The 24536-nt window shown below is 29.1% G+C and overlaps 1 protein-coding gene across 1 annotated transcript; it reads right to left on the reverse strand.

The window, feature by feature from the left end:
* Nucleotides 1-9321: 9321 nt before the first annotated feature.
* On the reverse strand, nt 9322-23646 carry LOC111292527 (uncharacterized). Its single transcript, XM_022884956.2, has 5 exons — nt 23540-23646; nt 12934-13000; nt 11538-11678; nt 10260-10605; nt 9322-10152 (listed from the first exon to the last, which is right to left on the reverse strand). The coding sequence occupies exons 1-5, from the start codon at nt 23644-23646 to the stop codon at nt 9605-9607; spliced, it is 1209 nt and encodes a 402-aa protein (XP_022740691.2). The 3' UTR covers nt 9322-9604.
* Between the last annotated feature and the right edge of the window lie 890 nt (nt 23647-24536).

The following is a 24536-nucleotide window of genomic DNA, read 5'->3' on the forward strand; positions in this document are numbered from 1 at the left end:
AAGAAACATTTCTAATAGGAGGAGACAAAGGACTGGTCTAACTCTACCAGTTAAGGTTTTAATAGAAATACCCAAATTGTTATAATGGTGATCTTGCTCCCCTGAAGCCAATCTTCTTGAAATGAGCTGTGACAGAATCTTAAGACAGATGCTTGAAACGTTTTCCAGTGATATATCCTGTGCAATGGTATTCTGGCAGAGTCGCTTGATTCCCTCCAAAAGATAATGATCAGCTGCTCTAAGCAGATCTAGTATAATATCCAACATAACATATACTGATCCAGTGTATGTAATTCTCATCATCAGCTCAAAAACCTCCTTTGCAATTATATGTTTCTCTGTACATAAATCAGCAAAGCTGCTCATGCCACAATTATTATAAACATCATATGGTCCATCTTTCACCATTCCACCGACAAGAGTACCATGCTCAAACTCAGATCCTTTCCTTGCTTCTACCAAATATTCAAGTGCATTAAACATGCTCACCATAGGTAAATAATTTGCTTTCCTCTGGTTTCCTACTTGAAAGCAAGGTAATTGTGCATAGTGATTTAAATAGCATTGTTATAACGGAATAGTGGCCGCAAGGTAGCACCACAACCCGCCACCTCTATTTAAAAAAATACGATTGAAAAATTTAATCACACTCAAAACGGTGTATAATGGTCACTGAAAAATTGCGTAATAGAAAATAACGGCAACAACAGTCCGTTATTATTGTTATCCCATTTTTTCATCATTAGTACAAATTAAAAAAAATAAATAAATAAACTTTCAACATAATCTACCAAGATTCCCAAAAATCAAAATAAAACAACTAAGACTACAAAAGCAAAAATAAAAACAAAAGCAAAAAACAAATGATAACTCAGTCTCATATTTTCAATTTCAAAATCAATGTAAAAAAACTTAAAAAATAGTATTAACAATTCAATTGGCAGCTACCCAAATTCAAATCATTCTCAATCAATAATCAAAATAAAAAAAAAGGTAAGAAAAAATTAAATTACTTGTTTTTTTTTTTTAATTTTGTAAAATGATGTTGATTTTTTTGTTAGACGAAGGAATGCGAGAGAGAGAGAGATATACAAAAAAAAAAAAAAAAAGAATACTTGAATAAGGTTGATTAAGTTGATTTGAGGGAGGGCCAAGGCGATGCCATGAAAAAGTTTGAAGAGGAACTTAGGAAAAATTTAAGGGATTTAGGGAAAATTTGAGAGAGAATCATGGAGTGGGTGAGATTTGGGGGGGACTGCTGAGTCTTGTCTCGAAGTGGGGTGTATTGGGGGGTAGGGTGGATGGGGTGGGTGAGTGATTTTTATTTAATTTTATAATTAATTTTATAAAAATGTAAATTTAAAAATTTTGTAATTTTTAAAAATTTTTTAGATAAAATTTAGTTAGAGAGATTTATATTTTATAATTGAAAAAATTAGGAGATTAATAATTTTAGATGAAAAATTTTAATAAATTTCTTGTATAAGTTAGATGAAAAATAATTAAAATTAAATATTATATTTTGATTTTGTTATTTACTAATTTATAATTTTATATTTGAAATTTAATAATTTTGTTGTTGTTTTGGTATTTATATTGTTGTCAATTCTTTTGCTATTAAATTAATTCTTATTAATTTATTTTTATTTTTGTGTAATTATTGAATATTTTATTTATTATATAATATATTGAAAGTAATTTGTGATAAAAAAATTTTACATCAATTAGTGTATCAAAAAGATTAAATTACTTAATAAATTTAGCGTTTTATAATCTATTACTTTTAAGATAAAAAATTAAAAATTAAAAAATTTAATGTAAATTCAATTTTTAATAATGAAATAAGTAACATTAATATTTCTAAATATAAGTTTATTTTGTTTTTATACAAAATAGCAAGCATGCCACCATGTTATTTAATTTTATAATTAATTTTATTAAAATTTAAATTTAAAAATTTGTAATTTTTAAAATTTTTTTAGATAAAATTTAGTTAGAGGGATTAAGAATTTATAATTGAAAAAAATTAAGAAATTAATAATTTAATATGATATATATAGGAATTTTTTATGAAAAACTTTAATAATTTTTTTTGGATAAGTTAGATGAAAAGTAATTAAAATTAAATGTTATATTTTGATTTAATTAAAATTAAATGTTATATTTTGATTTTGTTATTTATTAATTTATAAATTTATATTTGAAATTTAATAATTTGTTTGTTGTTTTGGTATTTATATTATTGTTAATTCTTTTACTATTATATTAATTCTTATTAATTTATTTTAATTTTTGTGTAATTATTGAAGATTCTATTTATTATATAATATATTGAAAGTAATTTGTGATAATAAATTTTTTACATTAATTAGTTATAAAAATGATTAAGTTACTTAATAAATTTAGCGTTTTACGATCTATTATTTTTAAGATTAAAAACTAAAAATTAAAATATTTAACATAGATTCAATTTTTAATGATGAAATAAGTAACATTAATATTTCTAAATATAAGTTTATTTTATTTTTATGAAAAATAGCAAGCATGCTACCATATGAAGAGTTCTTGAGCAAATGAGTAGAAGGCGCGCCTAGTGATAATATAAGTTGACATTTTTGAACACCTATGCCAAATATAAAAAGAAATATTTTATGCAAACTTTGTGGTAAAGTTGTAAAATGAGAAATAACACATTTCAAAAAACACATTGTTCATAAAACTGACAATGTTATACCATGCCCCAACGTTATTACTATGTTATGTTTTTATAATTCCTTTGAAAATATTATTGTTAATTTCGCAATGAAAATTATAAAATTACATAAACATATGCAACTAAATTTTCTTTTTTTCTTAACTATATTATTAATAGGTATAGTAAGAGAAAGTATGATGAAACTTTTTCAATAAAACAAATAAACAAAAGTTGACAATAAAAGGAGAAAAGATGAATTCTTATCACAATTAAAAAGGAAAGACTATAACTATGAAGGTTTTATTGATGAAGACACCACTACTAGACAAGCCGTATGAGATAGTATCTAATCATAATATGAATGGCACAAAATATAAGAATTCAGACAAAGAACTGGTGGTCGGAGTAATATACATGAAGAATGATGAAGCTCTTATGGCTCAGTTACTGAATATTTTGAGGAAAGAACAAAGAAATCAACTCTAAGTGAGTTTAAATTTTCATTAAAACAAGCTATATCTAAATTAGCTAGAAGTAAGAGTTCAAAGCAACCAAATATAAGTGATTCATTTTTAAATACATTAAGAAGGAAGATGGGTGAATCATTATAAAAAAATTTTATATATGATCGACTTCCTTTTCAATTAACAAACTCTTTATGGTTATATAATTTGATTTCTGTGACAACAGAAATTAGCCAACATGTGAAATCTTCAACACCTTATGAGGTCTTAGATGTGTATTTAGAGTCTGAGTATTAATAAATTTATGAATGGGTTAATAAATTAAAAGCTCATTAGAATGAATTGAGAGCCACTTTGATGTGTGATGGTTAGACTAGTAGTTTGAATCAAATCCATATCATTAATTTCCTTGTTTACTGTAGTAAAGGGACCATTTTTTGAAAATTTATAGATATCTCAAGTGTTCATATAAATATACAAATTTTTACTATAGATTATTGGATAAAACTATAAAAGAAATTGAGAAAAATATATTGTTCAAATAGTCACTAATAATGAGGCAACATTTAAGGCTACAAGAAAAAGACTAATGGAGAAGAGACAATATATTCAGCTCATTGTTTGGACTTGTGCCTTGAGGATATTGGCAAGAAAAAAAATGTGACAAAGGTTTTGGATGATGCAAAAAAAGTGACTTGTTTTATATACAATCATATTTGGACTATTAATTTGATAAAGAAATATACACAAAAGAAGCAATTACTTCATCCTACTTTTAACCAATTTGCCAATTATTTCATATAGTTAGAAAAAATAACAAGGCAAAAGCAAGGTTTGAGAAAGATATTCAATTTAAAGGTTAGTACTTAGTAATTAGTACATATTTAAATCTAACATCTTTCTATGATATCATTGTTTAAAATATTAGTTTAAAATATATTACTCTAAAAATTTATTGATGAATGTATAGGAATTTAAAGAATCAAAATAAGAATAACAAAAATCAGGGCCTGCTTATGAAGCCAAAAAAATCATTTTAGGAAAAGATTTTTGAAAAAAAGCAATATAATAAAAGTTTATGAGCCTTTGGTAAAAGTGTTACACCTTGTTGATGATAATGAAAAGCCAACAATAGGATTTATTTACGAGACTACGGATAAAGCTAAACAAGCAATTCAACAAAATTATTGTTATTCTGCTAAATATGAAAAGATTATTGATAATAAATAGAGTTTTATGCATTCTGACTTACATTCAGCTGGTAAGTATACCAAGAATATAAATTGTATTAAAAAATATGCATATTTTTTATACTTAAATTGCTTATATATTTATTTTTTATTATTTTAATAGATTATTGTCATAAATTATGTTTAGGTTATTATCTAAATCCATAATTTCAATTTGAAGTGGAGCGTTCTGCAAATGTACTTAAAGAAACATTAAAAGGTACAATAATAGTTATAGAAAAATTAGAGCCTTATGTAGATACTTTAATCAGAATGATTAATCAGATTTTTATTTAATACTATTTTATAGCTTTGACATTTATTTTATGTATTAAAAATAAAATTATTTTTTATTTATTCATTTATTATTGTATTTTCAATTGATGTAGTTGTTATTATTTCAAGATAAGCATAAAACATTTGATACTCCACAAGCATAAAGAGCTTGAAAGCAAATGAATCCAGGTAATTAGTAAATTAAATAATTATAATTTATTATATTATTTAATTGAATAGCACGTTCAAATTTAATTTAAATAATTTTATACAGCTGAGTAGTGCATGATATATGGCACTTGTGTTCTTGAATTATAAAAACTAACAATCAAAGTGCTTAGTCAAACAACATCTGCAACAAATTGTGAATGTAACTGGAGCACATTTAGCTATATTTACACAAAAGCAAGAAACAGATTGAAGTTTGAAAACTTCAAAAACTTGTATATACCTATTACAACATAAGGCTGAGGATGAAACATAAAAAAAAATGAGTATTGACGAGATAAATAATAGTTTTAATCCTATTAGCCTTGATCATGTTTTTGAAGATAATGATCCACTAATAAAATGGCTGCAAGAGAAAGAAAATCCTTTGTTAGATGGTCAAAACTCTAATTGGTTGCTTACAAATAATTCTAATAATGAAATGAATGTTGAACAATCATGTCAATCTCAAGAAAGGAATGTGTTTCATTCAAGTTCAAATCCAACACTAAGTCAAAGTAATAATGGTGGGGGTTTAAGTCCAGATGATGGTGATGATAATGGTGCAAATTTTGGTGGTAATATGGATGCAAATTGACCTTACAACCCACTTAGAGGAGAACTTGGGCTTACTGTTACTAATGGAGTTCTCATTAACATAGCATAATACGTAGTAAATCCATCTGCTGAATCTAATGGGGGTAAAAGTGCATAGATAGCTCAATCAAAAGGAAAAGCTAAGAAGTACCATTATGATATTTTTAAAGGTTCTTCATCTTCAAGTAAGAGACCAAATTTTACTAACTTTGAGTATAGTAAATCATATGTTAGTAATCGAGGACATTACTACTCGTCGGAACAACCTAATTTTCAACTTCCTCATGGTTATCCACCTATATATGGTTATTATCCATCACAAATGTATCCTCCATCTCAAATGTATCATTTACCACAAATGTATCCCCCACCACAAATGTATCATCCTCAAATATATCATCTACCTTAAATGTATCAAGAACAAAGGCCACAGAGATGAGATGGAGTCGACTTGACTCTCAAAGTGAAAATAGAGAATTTGATCCTCCCCATCATTCTATCATGTGGTAAAATTTGAAATATATATATCAATAGTTAGAGTTGACAGAATTTGAAATTATTATATTTTTAAGTTTGTAATTTTATTAAATATAGATACTTGGTATTTAACATATTATGTTTTGTTAATATCTTGTTTTGTTTAGAATTGATAATGAATATGCACTTAGCTCAAGCAAAAATTTTGTTGCTAAACTAAATATGAATGTTTTATTATAATCTAAATAAAATTGTGAATAATTTTTTTTAGAAAATAAAAAATATAGTATCATAAACTATTTTAAAAATCACTAAATAAGAGTTTTTATAATTATAATTATAATTATTATATTTTATAATAAATTTTGCAAAATTAAAAAAAAATTTACGACTGCGATGACCTTGATGATCGTGACCGTTATTTAAATCTTTGATTGTGTATGCTGAATTGTTGAGTTGTTATTAACACGAGACACTAGTTTTCTAGTAAGTTGAGGAGTCAGTCCTAAAACATAGTATTTTTTTCATACATTCCCTTTATGTGTTACCTCTACTTTCGCTCCTCTGTGTAGCTTTTTATTCTTCACTCGACTAGCACTAGACAATGGCCTTGATAATATATCTTTGCCTAGAAACTGAGCAACAAATTCTATGACAAAGAGGAGCTCAATGAATGCAACTGAAGCCATACCAGTATTCAGAGACAAGTCATGTCCAGTTGTGAATGGGATTCTACCAGTAGAGATAAGAGTATCATGAGCTTCAAATGTGGTCTACATTCCACTAGCAGCTGGTTCATATGTCAAATTTACATCATTTCGTGTAGTATCAACTGCTATCACCTTCCATCTTTTGCTTCTTAAGTTAAATATTATCATGAGGATTTAGGCTATTCACAAATAGTTAGTTTTTGGACCTTATAAAGGAAAACGATATTATCTACTTGATTTTCGTTGAGGTAATTGTCGGATATCAAGAAAAAAATCTTTAATCATACACATTTTTCATTGTGTTCTATGATTAAATGAACATTTGGAGTGTAGAAGAAAAAAGGGCTAATTTTACGAGATATTCAAGTTATTTATTTGATAAGTTCTGATCATAAATGCAACAATGATTTTGCATAATTACAATCAAGGACACACGGGATCAAGTGATGAAAAATTTAAAGAATTTGAAAACATGTCTGACATGCCAATTTCTAAAAGTGATTTTGATCCGGATGAATCAAATTTTATTAATTATAAAAAAAGTGATCATGAAATTACAATGTTAAGAGAAAACAATAATGATAGTCTAATGGGTTTGTCTTTTCATACGCTCTAGTCTATTACATAATTTTAATTAAACTTTTCATGTTTTATAAAGTTAATTTGTTTTCTTGTATTGGAAAAATTATTTAAGTAAAATATTATAATGGCTGTATTTTTGCAGTCGTCATTTTTTGCTTTCCTGTAACTTGCTTTAATTACCTAAATATTCAAAGTGAACTTACACTTATATGCGGAAGAGGGAAGTAGTTTGTTGCAATTCTTCTCTTTACTAGATCATCCATTGTTCAGAGTTCTTGTTTGCCTTTTTATTTTCTTTCCATTTTTACTGGGTAACTGTCAAACATCACATGCATAAATAAATTCACAAATCTGTAAGTTTTTATTTTAATTTTATATCAATGAAAGAAAATTCTTGATCTGAAAAAAAAAAAAACAAAACAAAACAAAATCAAGAGAAAAAACCTCAAAATAAGCAAAATTAAATCAAAGAACAAACATCTTACCAATAAATTTTCTTTCCTTTTTTTTTTTTTGGTTTTTTTCAATTATTTCTCTCCGCTCCATTTTCGGCCAGAAAAACTTCGTTTGGCTCCTGTCAATGAGCTGACTAGCTTCAACCTTTTCTCTTCCTACAATCTGCACCTCCCCCTCTCGATCCCCAAAAATCTGATCTTTTTGTTCTATATTTTCTCCTGTCATCGTTCAAATACAAACCAATCTTCTTCCACCTTCCTTTCTCTGTTCTGTTTCCATTTTTTTTTGTTTCTCTCTCTTTTCCCCTTTCTCTATTGTCTGAAAATGTTTTTTCTTTTACTCTAATTCTTTCTTTAATCAACTCTCAGTCTCTCCGTTACTACTGAGGTTCAGTCTTCTCCAATACAACCAAGGTTTGGAAGGAAAGAACCAAATTGCCTTTTGAAATTATAAAAATTCATTCGTATGCTTTGGACAGACGTTGCCATCGGCTATGCATCTGCTTGGTTTCAATTATGTGGAAAAGGCGAGTTTCAACTGTTTCAAAATTTATTACACCTGAAAAAAAGACACTGACATGCTTAAAGTTTAATTGTATGTACAAAATTAATCTTAAAATTATATATAATACCAAAACTGTGTTGGGTTTAAATTGAAAGCAAGATAATTTGAGATAACTTTTATATTTTGTATAAATTTTAGTCTTTCATAAATTAAAATTGAGCCTCCATTATATTTCAAGTTCATTGTTTTATACGTTGGAATTTTTAAATGACGATGTCTAAATGTTTTTCTTCATTTTGATATTTTATTTCAAAATTTAATAAGCGAGGATGTTAATATAATTAAATTTGTTAGTTTTTGCAATGGATTTGAGAAATAAAATATTATTATAAATATGATATTAAAAGTGTATGAAAGCAAATTATTATAAATACTTCAACTTAAAGCAAATTTCAAAAATAATTACAACATTTCTTAGCCTTCGTATATTAGTTTAATCTAAAAAATATTTCACTATTTATTAAATAAAGCTTTTACGGTTTAAATGTTAAATAACATTAACATATATACATAAGAATAATTCTCAAATATCTATTAATAAAAGTACTATTTGATATAAAAAATAATTTTACTAATTTTCAACTTATTAACAAATATATTATTTAATATAAAATAATCTTAATAATTTTTAATAATTTATTAATTTATAAAATGTCATATATTATAAATTTTAATGTATACAAATTTTAATTTAATATCATTAATAATCAATTTTGTTTTTTTACTTTACGACATCTCACTACTCTTGGTGTGTTTTCATCCCACTACTCTTGGTGTATTTTCATCCAAATACATATCCTATTTTAATCTCAATATCATCACTGCATAACTAATTTTTCCACTTCCACTGTTTCCAATCTAACCAATCTCACCAGCATCACCCGTAGCTCGAGTCTAATCTCACAAATTGTCTGCACGTCATTTCCCAAACCAGTCCTGCCCTCTGGCAGAAGCCAAAGGACGATGATTGATAATGCAAATTCAACTATTCAAGCACTTTACCATTCACAATGCCCAAAAATCATTACCAGAAAACGGTGATAGATGGAAGGACAACATGATCATGAACAAAGAATAATACTCGTATTACTGTAAAGAATTGAACCTCTGATTCACCAATACTCTTTTTCACCAATAAAACATAAAAAAGAAAAAGCCTCTGTAGCCATTTTCCTGTAAGGGTCGCCGCACAAAATTTATCCTTGTCAATTGAGGTCCAAGTCCCCACACCAAACGAAAGAAGAAGCTGAAATGCCGGCAACAAACACTTCACACTTTCAGCACCAAGAACAAAGACCATAACCACCCCTTTCAGCACTTTTGCACGCCTTTTCCTCTGCACACATTTTAGAATGGTATTGTGAAAGGTAAAGCATATATATCAGCCTCGGGCAAGTAGCAAGCATGTGGCCAAGTTGTTGAGTTCATTTGACTCAAGCCAACATTTCCATCTTTGCTGCGTTCAACCCTACCATTGAGATTCTGCTTCTTCTGAGACAGCCAGTCCTCATCACCAAAACTGGTCCACTCAGTCTGCAGTGTAGGCACCACCCAATCCTCCACAAGAATTTTGAATTCTAAAGCTAGCGTAGGAGAGCAACTGCCACACAAGTTTGATGGCAAAAATGCCTCAGCCTTGTTACCAAGACTTTCTGATGCGCAAGAAGAGCAAGGTTTTTCTTTGCTGAGCTTGAAAGTTAGTTCTGATCGTCCAATACTGGAAGTAGAACAAGGACGTTTTTCCAGTTCTCTGCCTGGTCTAGAAGCATGCTCATGCATCGCTTGAACAAAGGAATCATCAATCCTTCCTGAGGTAGAGCAAGGCTGTTCCTTGCTGGGCAGCACTTCAGGATCTTTATGCCTTTGAGAAGGCAAACGGATCCGGATAATGCTTCCTTCACATTAATAATAACATACACAATATGAGTGCCCATGTGAAGCAAACAAACCCAACAAGTAAACAGCCTTCCCTAGGTTAAGGAAGAGATCCAGACACACTCACCAGGAATATGCCCACTGTCAGGAGCTGAGATGATCTTCTGTATTTCGTTGCTGTTAAGGGTGCTGTCGGAAGAGTTCTGGGGTCCCACTGCATGACCATGTTCTTCAGTAAGCGTACTCTTCTCAAAACTTTCAACTTCATTATCTCTTCTCTTATGATGATCTCCTCCTTTTTTATCATCTTGGCTCCTCTCATCTTTATGCCTTTTCTTATGACCTTGTTTTTTACTTTCAATTTGTCCATTGTCCCGGACATTATCTCTGTCTTTCTTCTCCCGTTTCTTCTCTTTCTTCTCTCTCTTTTCTTTCTTCCTTTCTTTCTTGGCCTTCTTTTCTTCTCTCTGAATCTTCAGATCACCCGAGAAACAGTCAATTTATGAACATGCTGGGGAAGCCAATACAAACAAGCAAAAGCAAAAGCAAAAGTGCAGTGAAAGAACACAGGCAGTCCTACAACCAAACTTCAACAACAGCATGTCCAAATGAAAGTATACCTCTCCCTATGTTACTAATAACAAATGAGTCAACAATAAAGATGTAGACAGAGATGTGTTAACAACACTTTTCCCGAGAAAAAAAGGCCATAATCTATTGTATGATTCCCCATTATATAACTTGCATGATTCTTTGTAAAAATTTACAAGAAGCTTTAGCATAAGGTATATTTCTTTTTCAAGCAACATTTCACCATGCTTCTTTCAATATAGATGACAAAACAACGGATTGACCAAATTCTGGTTCATGCCTTAACAATTTTTTTTAACCTTTAAGAGAAGCTCATAATCTTTTTTTCTCAAACACAGTCACACAGTTCTTACATAGACAATGAACTAGTAGGAATGGCACTTTCTCCAGATAAACGAGTGAAACAGTAAACAATCAGCATCATTTCGTGTCTTGCATAATTTTGGGTTCAATTTCTCGTTGTTAAACTTTAAGGAACTAAAGTAAATCTCCATTCATTTTACAAGAAACCCATAAAAACAAGGTCAGGACGCTAAGAAAACAGTTACATACGAAAATTGCTCGATTCTTTATCCAATCTTGGTTCGGTATTAAGGTACAAAATCCTAACTCTTCCTAAAGCCCACCTCTCGGATACAAAATCTCTCTCTCTCCCTCTCTCTCTCTCTCTCTTTCTTTTTTTTCTTGCCATAGCAATAATTTACTACATAAAAAAACGAAATAACTATTGGGGAGAAGCGAATTAGAGCAGTCGAGCAAAGAGGGTAAGAACCCAACAAAGCATTGAAGCCGATTGGGTATTTGCTCAACAAACCTTAATCGATTCAATCAGTGCCTCATCGCGGATACCGTTCTTTACGTACCCCGGTGGAGGAAACGGATAACACCGAGAAATCTGTTGATTCACCAACAACCGAACGGTATGAAAAGAGAAAAGGGAAAGAAAAAGTAAACCCTAGCTCGAATACGATCGGAATCGGATTAAGAAAAACTGGTAGCTAGGGTTTTGAAATCTTAGGTGTTTTAATTGAAAATCCTCCACTTGTCCCGCCAAAAAAGAAAATTTTGCTTTTGTTTTGAAAAATAAAAAATTAAGACAGAGGGGGCATTTTCATATTAGGGTTTGAAGAGAGGAGACGCTCTAGATCCAGAAAGAGAGAGAGAGAGAGAGAGAGAGAGAGAGAGAGAGAGAGAGAGAGGCCTTGGATCCAAAATGACTTAGGAGGGCCTAAGGGGGTATTTATCGAGGATTTGACCCATTCTTTTTGGGGTTACCGGTGAAACGAATGCGTTTTGGGTATAGCGATTTAAAGGCCTGTTTGGAAGCAAAGAGAGGGTAGCCGATGACGGGCTGAAACTTGTCCTTAAATTTGTATGATAATAACTTAAGATGTAAATGAGGTAATACTGGTCGAAAATTATTCAAAGTTCAATTTTAAAAAGTTTGAATATAATTTTGTTATTATTTAATCAAATTCAAGTAATTTAAATTATCAATTAAATTAAATTTGTATATTTTTATGTTTGATTTTAGTAATTTATAAATTTCATCAAAAAAATTTTTATTTTTAATATTTTATGATATATTATAATTTATAATTAATTATTTACAAGTTATTCTCAATATATATATATATATATATATCCTAATTCTTTTGCAACTCACACGGGTGCCATCTCTCCTTCATTTTCCATTTCAAAGTTTAGCACCAATCTCAATAAATCTCATCATATTCTTAAATCTTTGTTTTTTTTTAAATCCTTTTGAGTTTTTTTGAATCACAGTTCTCAATCTTATTTTATAGGTTTCATATTTTCAACCTAAATTTGTGATCAAATATTAAAACAAAGTTTATGAAAGAGGAGTCTGGACCTTTTGAGTTTTCATTTTTTATGCTTTGTTTTTTTTTTTTTTTTAGCTTTACTCCTGTAGGCTTTCATTACTTTATAATTTTGTTAACATTTTCTTTTAACTCCTATTTTTTTTGGTAAAAGATTATCGTTGAAATTTTCATAGAATAGAGAGCAAGAAAATGAATAAATTAATTTTAATTTTTTAAATTTTATGGTTGTAATTTAATTTTAGTTTTTTGGTTAGGATACAATTCTTGTTATACCTAAGCCAACCAGTTAACATAACAAGACCCTTAAGTTGCCCAATCAAGACATGCCCAAACAACCATGTTACCTACTCTAAGGAGATAACTCACCTGAGGTCTCACTAATGGCTTATCAAGGTAGTTACTTCGGAATTGGCCAATAAACCACCAATTTGCCCTAAATCATTAAATGCCGCTTCAAGATTATTAAATACAGCTCATGCCTACCTAAGATCATTAAATGCGGTTTTCATTCATTTTTGTTAACTTTCATCGAGCTCCACAAAAACATCCTCTCAACTGTCAATCATCTTAGTTAGATCATCACCTTTGATCTCGCACAAGAGGTAAAGAAAAACCAGGTACACAACAATTAGAAAAACCTACACCTCTCTGACTCTCTCTCTAAGATAACTTTTTCCACACACTTCACCATTTTCCATCTTCCTAACCTTTACCTTACTTTCTAATCATACCTTAAGCATTACACTAAATTGAACATCAGAGCGTATCTTGAAATGACAACTCGAGGCCTTCTAATCATACTTTCTGACTGTAGATTACAAATGTTTTTCCCTTTAACTTCATTTTCTTCCCTTTTGCTAAGATATCAAAAAATACCATCAACAATTGGCACCGTCCATGGGAAACAACAGCCATGTCACACCAACCACATTCTTTTGATATGCCAACTCCCACCATTAATGCTACTACTCAATTTCTAGCTACTATTGAGGTAACATATTTCTTACCGACCCCTTATCAAATTCTTTCACCAAATTTACCTTTTTGGAACTCTCTGTTCTCCAATAGTCAACCTTTGTTAAATGCTTAGGCATTACAACCTTTAGGTTATTATCAAAATTTAATGGGAGTTTTATCTTTGAACATGATACTAACACCACCGTTGGTCCATATTACAACACTTGGACCTTCAAACCTTGTTCTTCAACTACCAATAACACATATCTACTCCTCACAACCCATTAATGTTGGCCACAGGCTAAATATTCTCTCTGTAACTTCCACTATGCATGTCTCACTTCCATGTCCACAAATCCCAACATACCCACCAATCATACAGACACTACTAGATTTTTATCAAACGTTTATGGCCTAGATACAACTTTAAATACCTAAATGGCAACCCAACTAAGATTACCCTAACAATACTAAAAAGCCATTCAACAATCTCCTCAAGAATAACCTCATCCTAAAAAAAGTTCAACATCCTTTTTCAAAGAACTAGCACCATTTCAGAATGCAACCCAACCTAAAGAAAGCTACCTTCAAATAGTGCATAACAAGGCCCACCATCATGACCAAACACTAAATCAAACACATGCAAACCCTAACCTAGAAAATAAACTAGTTGTGTAAATCGTTATCCTGCACAAAAAGTTAGCTAGGCTTAAAAAAGATAAAAACTAATATCTTTAGTGGCTGAAGGATGACCACAACCCTTTTATCCCCACCATTAGATAAGCCAACGTCCCATATTCTTTTAAACTACCAACAGATATGCACAATGGAACCATTGATCCAGAGGATCACCTAGACCACTTTAAAACTTTTATGGACTTGCATAATGTGTTTGATGTGGTAAAGTGTAGGACATTTCCTAAAACATTGTATAAGAGAGCTAAGATATGGTTTATTTTCTAGCTCTTGCTACTACAGACAGTTTTGATGCCTTAAGTAGATAGTTCTTGGCATATTTTTTTAGCAGTAGTATTGTTGTATGCTCTTCTACTAGTTTATTGGCCATAAACCAAAAGCCTAAGGAAACTTTACAATAGTATTTAAAAAAGTTTAACACCACCCTCTAGAGATCAAATATTTGAATGCTGAGTGGGCCATTCAGGCTTTCACTTCAAGGGTAAGGCATAATCATTTGAGATAATTGTTAACGAAAAATAAGAAAGAACAGCTGTATCAACTATATGAAAAGGGTTTAGAAATTTACTGACATTGAAGTAATTAAGGCAGCAGATAGGGTTGAACGACATGAACAATGTCAAAACGTCCATAAGCAAAGAGCAAACAGATTGATACATCGAGCTAACAGTTTCCTAATAACTGTTAGGCTCACAACCAATAAGGAAAAGATATTAACATAATAACAATAATAACAAAAACCCCCAAACATAGTCCAACTAGCACCTAAACTAAAATAAGATCTCAAATGCCATCACACAATGCTTAGCCCAATGACCACCCCAAATAAACAACCAAACAAAACTTTTACTCAGACAACCAGATAACCAACCACTATCGAAAAGACACTATATATATTATAAAATTAGACGACACTCCACTAATGAATGTATTACTCTCCAAAGAAGATCGAAAGATTAGAGAACATGGTAAATGCCCAATCTAAATCTCAATCTAGTAACCCTTCATCCTGACAAAACCATGAATCAATCAATCGCCAGTAAGTTAAAGGTTTATCCCACCAAACAGAGGAGGCCTGTCAAGAAAAAGTTGCAAGCAAATGCCTAATCCAAGGCATTATCCATATCATTGTATGAACTATTGAAAATTGGGCCAATAACAAGTCCAAGTGTAAATTGCACCTACACAATGTGATGGCCATTGTTGTTGCACCCAAAAAATAATGAGTCAAAGATTAACAAGTGCAATTTTTAGAAGAAGATATTGACATCCTAGTGAATAATGAAAATGACCCTATAGTGATCGTAGTGACAATAGCCAACTATCAACGTATATTACATTACAAAGAAAATGTATATATAACAACCCTTTATTGCAACAATAGAAAATATCATTGTGAAATGTTGATATATTTACAATGATTTTTTATAATTGTTGTGTAATTAAAAATTTTTAATATTTTATATAATGATAAAATTCATCGTTATGAATTCTTATACTATTCGTAACGATAACTAAAAGTTGTTGCAAAAACTTATTTTATTTGTAATGATTGTTTAATATCGTTGTTTAAATTATTTTATAATATTTTATGCAATAACAAAAAATTATTATGAAAAATTTTATCACATTTGTAATGACAATAAAAAGTTATTGTGTAAACTTTTATTATTTGCAATAATTTTTTAAAGCCGTTGCTTAAGTTATTTTTTACTATTTTATACAATGACAAATAAAGTTGTTACAAAAAATTTTATAATTTTTGCAAGACAATATCAAGTTGTTTTTAAAACTTGTTTTATTTGCATCTATTTTTCAATGTCATTAATTAAATTATTTTCTTAATATTTTATATAACGACAACAAAAAGTTGTTAAAGAATTCTTATACTATTTGTAACAACAACATCAAGATGTTGCAAAAACTTGTTTTATTTGCAACAATTTGTCAATGTTGTTACTTAATTTAATTTTTCAATATCTTATACAATGACTTAAAACTATTAGAAAATTTTTTATCATATTGTAACTATAAAAACATATTATTGGGACAAACCTATTTTGTTTGCAACAAATTTTCCAATAAAAAAAATTATATAATGATAATTTTTATCATTGCAAATTCCTATTATATTCATAACAACAATGACTGCAATTCTTTGTGATATTTAGTTATATTTTCAACTATTTTATGGTATTGTTGCTTACTCAAATATTCAATGTGTGATACGACAACAAAAAAATTGTTGCAAATATATAACCATGATATAGATAAAATTTGTATACATTTTTAGCATTTTATATCGCTTATTGTTAACAAGGCCAACGCTATACATCTTATTATATGTAGATGTCTAATCTCCCATATATGTATAACTATGGCCAGCTTGAATCATACATCTTAAAAACATTAAAATCAAAATTATATTGAATGCCATGAAAAACATGCATTTGCTGCATATATAATTTAAAAACATGTCACACTACCCATTAAGGCTAAAGCAAACATCAATTGTATGCCTTGTATTTAATATATGTTTAGATATGCCGCACCTAATTATCTACAATGAACTCTTAATATACTAGTGTCTATATATATACAACCTTATATACACATACATATAATATATATTGCTTTCTCCATGTTTCGGTTATTCATTAATTCTAATTTTGGTCCTATGTCTATGGCCAGTAAAAATGGTTGAATCTTTAAAAGATTTTGTTGGATTCTAATTTATTACCTTGAGACCGAGAAATAATACATGACACGATACTAAAAAATAATACTATCATATTATTTTGAAATAAAATTTTAAAATAATATAAAAATTTTTCTATAATCATTAAAAAATTCTCAAATAAAATAATATTCTCAAATAAATTTCATATTTATAAACCAACAAAATAACATATCTCCAAAAAGTCAATATCAACTAATATAACCAAAAAAACTTTATTTCATAAAATTTTATTTGCCAAATAATGTCTCCAATGCCCAGATTCTTTTAGCTCTTCACAAAATTAAATAAATTTATCATTTTAATCATCTATAAAGGAAAAGTAAAAAATGAATGAGCAAACTAAGACTTAATAAGTATAAGCTTACATAACTTACCGTATCATGTGTCGTTTTTAGACAAACATATAAAATCATTTGGAAACATCATTCAAATTATGTTTCCAAAACATTTAAGTAAGCATTCAAAATATTAATATTATATCAAAACATATCATTTCATTAATTATAAATCATAAATCATAGCCAAATACGTACTTACATACAAATCATGGATCAATTTTTAAAATCATAAATTCATCATTTTAAATCATTATTATTAGCTTATCCTCAATTGTGGTCACTATTATAACCCGTGATAATGACCGTATCAACAATTTCATCCTTCTGACTATTGTTAACTATTATAACTCATTAGCCAAAGTCTTATACTAACTATTGTAACATGTTAGCTAAGGCTATATGATCATGGCAATGCATACTACTATAACCCATTAGAGTAGTTCTATTGTCGATTATCCTATTTCTTAAAGATTCATTCATAGCTATCATAAAATCATTTTTTAAATATAAAGCAATTTCTCATTTCATTCATAAGCATAATTCATCATTTATATAGTAAAACGCAAAATAATCATACACTTAATCTTATTTTCATACACCGAAATTAAAGAAATAAAACTTTCACTCATTTAGAAAAACACACATTTACATAGGTTCAAAAATAAACAAAGTGTGTAAGACACTAAATACGTCTTTTTTATTCCACCATTTAGCTTTTTTCCTAAAACAGTTATAGCTATTCAAGATCATTTCAACATATCAAAAATTAATTAATTGGGACCATTTATATTAAAACTAACTAAATTATATAAGAGTTAACTTAACTAACTAATGTTGGTAGTCTGATCTCTTTTCCCTAAAATTACCTTATCTCAAGATACACAACTTAAAATTAAGGTCTTTTAAGTGCGTTAGAAACTAGTCTTGATAAGCTTTCTAACCATACATGGCTTACAGTGTAATTTCTTGTAGATTAATTGTAATAATTTTTACAGTCCACGTTATATGCTACTACTAGACAACATATATATCTTCTAGTAAAGATTAAATATTTATTCATAAGATAATCAAAATTCAATTTTGCTTATTTCATAGAAAATTAAACTTAATAATCTTTTCAAACATGTATGTCTTAATTCGTAATTCATTGTGTAAAAATTAAAAGAAATTTATAATTCTTTTGTATTGCTACTAGGCAACCTATACATCTTTAAATAAAAATTAGACAATTTTTCATAAAAAAACTCATAATCAACTTTTGTTTATTTTGTTGGAAAATAGGTTCAACAAGTTTTCCAACTATATATAATAATCATTGTAATATTTTATCTCTTAAATCAAAATTTTGTTTTAATCCACTACTGCAAACATTATAGTTCATACGAAATAGAATTTTTTCCTTCCTAACCCTATCCAATTTCTAGTTTCTATTTTTACAGTCATAAATCACATTACTAAACTTTCTTAACACTTCATTATGAACCAAATAAAGTCTAATTGATTTGCCCAAACCAATCTCAAAGAGTGATAACATATTTCCTAAGGTTTTTAGATTTCTCATTTACAAGTTAAACTTTAAGACTCAACAATCAAAAACTATTTCTCCAAAATTGAAAGAGCTTAGTTACTCACATGTGAAAGACAAATCCCAATGTATATTTTGCTCTTAACTTTCAATTGAAATCCTTGAACTTATTTACTCTATATAAGGAAGAAAGAAGAAATAAGCCTTTTCTTTTATTTCAATTAATTGTCAGCCAAACAACTAGAATATATTAACCCTATTAAAAGTTGGGCTATTTATTATTAAGTCTTATGCATTTCTCATTCTTCATTAAAAAATGCATCCACTTATAAACTACTTAAAATAGTCTTTTTATTATTTATATGGGTATTACATTCTTAGCAACTTATAAAAAGATTCACACTTGAAACTAGATCCACTTTCATTTTCTAATAATTAAGGACATCATTTCTTCATATTGTATTTCATTTCCCTAGTTACTTCTTTTGGTGTATGATTGCTCCATTGATTTTTTACAAAAGCAATGGTTATATGCCTCAAGAATTGTTCTTTTTTATTAATTATTCAGATAGGATATTTTAAGTATGTTAAATCCTCTTAAATTCTTAAAGGTTCATACTCTACCACATGGCTCATATCAAAGACATATTTTCTTAACATAGACACATGAAATACATTATGCACACCAAATACCTAAGGTGGTAAGGCTATCTTGTATGCAACTTCCCCCTCTTTATCTAGAATTTCAAATAGTCCTATATAGCATGGGCATAACTTTCCTCACTTTTCAAATCATATAAAACCTTTTGTAAGGGACACCTTTAAAAAGATATAGTCACTTTTGAAACTCTAAGCCCTTTTTTTTCTTATCTACCCAACTCTTTTGACAATTTGTAATTTTTAGGTTTCTCTTTAATCACTTTGATCTTTTTTACAATTAGCTACACCTTTTTAGGCCCTAAAATTTTTCTCTCTCTAACATCAACCCAACATAAAAAAGATCTACATTTTCTACCATACAAGGCTTCAAAAAGAGCCATTTCAATGCTAGATTGGTAATTGTTATTGTAAGCAAACTTTACTAAAGGTATAATTGTCTTAACTACCATTTATATCAATGATACATGCTTGAAGCATATTTCTTAGAATCTGATTTGTTCTCTCCGTTTGCCCATCCGTTTGAAAGTGACAAGCTATGTTAAATTTTAAAATTGTCCCTATAACTCATTGCAAGCTTGCCTAAAATTTAAAAACAAATCTAAAATCCCTACCTGACACAATACCTACTGAAACTCTATGTAATCAAATAATTTCATCTACGTATAATTGTGCAAGTTTATCAAATGGAGTAGTTGACTTGATAGGTAGAAAATAAGCTAATTTAGTGAGTCTATCAACAATTACCCATATTGCATTATTCCCTTTGACCTAGGTAATTTCATCACAAAATCCATAAAGATATGCTCTTACTTCCATTTTGGTATCTTCATGGGTTGTAGTAACCTTGATGATTTTTAGTGTTCATCCTTAACTTGCTAACACATTACACATTAGGACACAAACTAAGCTGTCTTTTGTTTCATGATATTCCACCAAAAATTCTATTTCAAATCTCATATATTTTAGTGCCTTCAAGATGTAAAGTGAATCAAGACTCATATGCTTCCTCCAAGATCTTTCATTTTAACTTAAAATCATTTGGTATAAATAGCCTATTCCTAAAGCATAATGTGCCATCCTTGTAAAGCTTAAACTCTAGTTGCAAGTCATTCTGCACATCTTCATTGATTCTATACAATTCACTATCATCTTTTTACACAAATTTTATTTTTTTGATCAAAGTTGGTTAAACCAACAACTAGCCAAAACAACACTCTTTCTTTGTATAGCCACCTCAATTTGTTATGCATCAAATTCTTTTAACAATTTTGGTTGCGAGGAAATCAAAATAGCCATACTCCTACTAGATTTTCTACTAAGAGCATCAACGAGTACATTAGTTTTACCTAGATGATAATTGATAGTTAAATCATAATCCTTTATTAGTTTCAACCATTGTTTCAGTCTCATGTTCTTTTTTTTTTTTTTGCTTGAATAGATACTTTAAACTCTTATGATCTGTATAAATTTCATAAGGCTCCCCATGCAAATAATGTCTCTATATTTTCAAAGCAAACATGATAGGGCCAACTCCAAGTCATGAATGGGTTCTTTTCATAGGGTTTTAATTACCTAAAAACATAACTAATTAACTTATCATTATGCATTAACACCCAACCCAATCTCTTTTTAGAAGCATCAACATAAATGGTAAAATTGTCAATATTAGAAAATAGGGTAAGGACAAGCGTTGATATTAATCGTTGCTTCAACTCTTGAAAACTCAGTTTACATTCTTCAATCCATTCAAATTTTGCTCGCTATTGAGTTAAATAAGTCAAGGTAACAACAAATTTTCTATAAGACCTTGCCAAGCCTATAAAACTTTTTATTTTTGTCATATTTGTTGGGCGAGGCCAATTCACAACTGCCTTAATTTTTTTTATCAATCGAAATCCCATCTTTAAAAACAACATGGCCAAAGAAAATAATACTTGCCAACCAAAATTCACATTTGCTAAACTTTGCAAAAAGTTATTTATCCCATAAGGTTTGTTGTATAATCTTTAAATATTTCTCATGTTCCTCCTCACTTTTAGAATAAACCAGAATGTTATCAAAGAAAATAATAACAAACAGATTCAGATACTACTTAAAGATTTTGTTCATCAAATCTATAAATACAATAGGCATATTTGTTAATCCAAAAGGTATAACCAAAAATTCATAATGGCCATACCTAGTCCAAAAAATAATCTTAGGTATATCACCTGTCTTAATCTTCAACTAATGATATCTAGATCGTAAATCAATCTTTGAAAAGACTTGTGCACTTTGTAATTGATCAAACAAGTCATCTATTCAAGGAAGTGGATACTTGTTCTTCACCGTCACTTAATATAACTCCTTATAATCAATGCATAATCACAAACTCCCATCCTTCTTAACAAACAAAATAGGAACTCCTCAAGTTGACACACTTGGATGAATGAATTTCTTATCTAATAGTTTCTGGAATTGCACTTTTAGTTCACACAACTCAAATGGAGTCATACAATAAAGAAGCTTAGATATTAGTCTAGTTCCAAGGATAAGGTCGATTTCAAATTCAATTTTAGATTAAGAGGTAGGCAGGTAAGTTTTTAAGAATGACGTTAGAAAAATCTCTAACAATATGAATATATTCTAATAGAGTCTACATTCATTTAATTATCTTTCACATAGGCAAGGTAACCTTAATACCCTATCTTTAAGGATTACATGGCACTTAAGATTGATACAGCCCAACAAAGAAGGCTAAGATGATCACCTTTATATATAAGTTAAGGTTGTCTTAGACATTCAAACACTACTTTTTTTTCATAGCAATCAATAAATGCATGATGCACAAACAACCAATTTATTCCTAAGATCATATCAAATTCTAGTATCTTTAACTACACTAAGTTTGCAAGTAATTCATAACCCCTTACATGCATAACAAAATTCTTAAAAATAATATCAACACACATAATTTTTCTAACAAAAGCAGTAGCATATAAAGACTCATTCAACTTCTCAGGTTTAGTACTCAAAAATATAGCAAACTTGATAGATATAAAGCCATAAAAGGCTCTGAAATCAAATAATACACTGGTATTGATGTGATTAATAGGAATAATACTTGTCACCACACTGTAACTTGCATCAGCATTCTATTGAGTCAAGTTAAAAACTTAAGCATTTCTTTTTACTAGTTGTTCCTTTGGTTTAGCCTTAATAGTATCATTCTTCCTGTTAGGCCAGTCTCGAGAAATATGCCCAATTTTCCACATTTAAAGCAAACTCATGCTTTCTTAAAAATTGATCCAAAATGAAATCGATTGTAAGAATCATATCTCTTGAGCTTAATACCATATTTTACCCTATTTTTTACTTTCATTTCCCTTTACATTCTTCTAGCGATTGTTCCGATCTTTCTTAAACCTCAGGCATATCTTGTCACTCCTTTCTTATTCATACCTTTTCATGTCTAACTTAATCTTTAATGCTTGTTGTGACACATCTTTATATCCATCAATAATGTAAGAAGACAAATGAGATTGAGAACTTGGCTTCAACCTATGCTTAAATCATATTGCCTTATTTTTATTTGAGCAAATTATGCGAGTGCAGAAACATCCCAACTTATTAAACTTATCGGTATACTCTAACACAAACATATCATACTTTTGCTGTAACTGTAAAAACTCATTTTTTTTCTTCACTTTCATCGACTCTAGAAAATATTAGTCAAAAATTTTTCTTTAAACTTTTCCCAAGTCAAAAACTCACTCAAATCTTCAAATATGGGATTTACAATATCCCACGAATACTCAGCATTTTTCTTTAGTTAAATAACAATCAAACTCAACTTTAAATCTTCATAAATTCACATTGGCTTAAAGAGTTTTTCTAACTCTTTAACCCAAACTTTTATAGCCAAATGATCAAGGTCATCTTTAAATTAAGATGGGTTGACCTTTCGAAACCATTTATAAGTTATCTCACGTTGTTGTAAATTTTCTTGTATATGCTGCTATTGTACTATCAAATTGGACACCACTTGACTAACATACTCAAGTTAAATCATCTTACATTATAGGAGCGTTGGAAGCATTTACAATATTAATTTGCTTCTCTTGAACATCAATGACTTCATACTCATCCTTTCTCCTGTCAGTTCTTTTCCTTTTACCAGCCATGTCTACCAACGTCTCATTTGTACTGCTCATTCTCACCTATATTTAGTAACAACAAAAATAGTTCATAAAAGATCAAGTTGAAATAAACAAATCTGATTAACTTAAATGCTAAGAATACTTAAATTTCACACTAACTATATCGAGGTTTTTCACTTTCCTAGATCTTAAACTTAAGCTCTAATAGCACTTCATGTCATGTCCTAAGATACAATCATATTAGCTTGCAGTAAAACCCCAAGCAATACAAAATATTTTTCATAATCATTGAAAAATTGTCAAATAAAATAATATCCTTAAATAAATTTCATATCCATAAACCAACTAAATAACAAATCTCTAAAAAGTCAATGTAAACTAATACAACTTAAAAACTTTATTTTATAAAATCTTATTCGCCAAATAACGTCTCTAATGCCCAAATTCTTCCAACTCTTTCAAAGACTAAGCAAACTTATCATTTTAATCATCTGCAAAGAGAAAGTAAAAAGAAAATGAGCAAATCATATCTTAATAAGTATAAGCTCACACACTTATTCGAATCAAACATCGTTTTCATACATACATATAAATCATTCAAAAACATCATTTAAATTATGCTTCCAAAACTTTTAAGTAAGCATTCAAAGGGTTGATATCATATCAAAACATATCATTTCATCAATTATAAATCATAAATCATGGTCAAATACATATTTCATACAAATCATGTATCAATTTTGAAATTCATAAATTCATCATCATAAATCATCATTGTTATTAGTTCATCATTAGTTACGGTCATTACTATAACCTGTGACAATGATCGTATCGATAATTTTATCCTCATAGTCATTGCTAACTATTATAACCTATTAACTAGAGCCTTATGCCAACTACTATAACCCATTAGC

Source organism: Durio zibethinus, chromosome 10 (genome assembly GCF_047325235.1).
Source record: "Durio zibethinus cultivar Kanyao isolate XHJ-2024 chromosome 10, ASM4732523v1, whole genome shotgun sequence".
Lineage (NCBI taxonomy): Eukaryota > Viridiplantae > Streptophyta > Magnoliopsida > Malvales > Malvaceae > Durio > Durio zibethinus.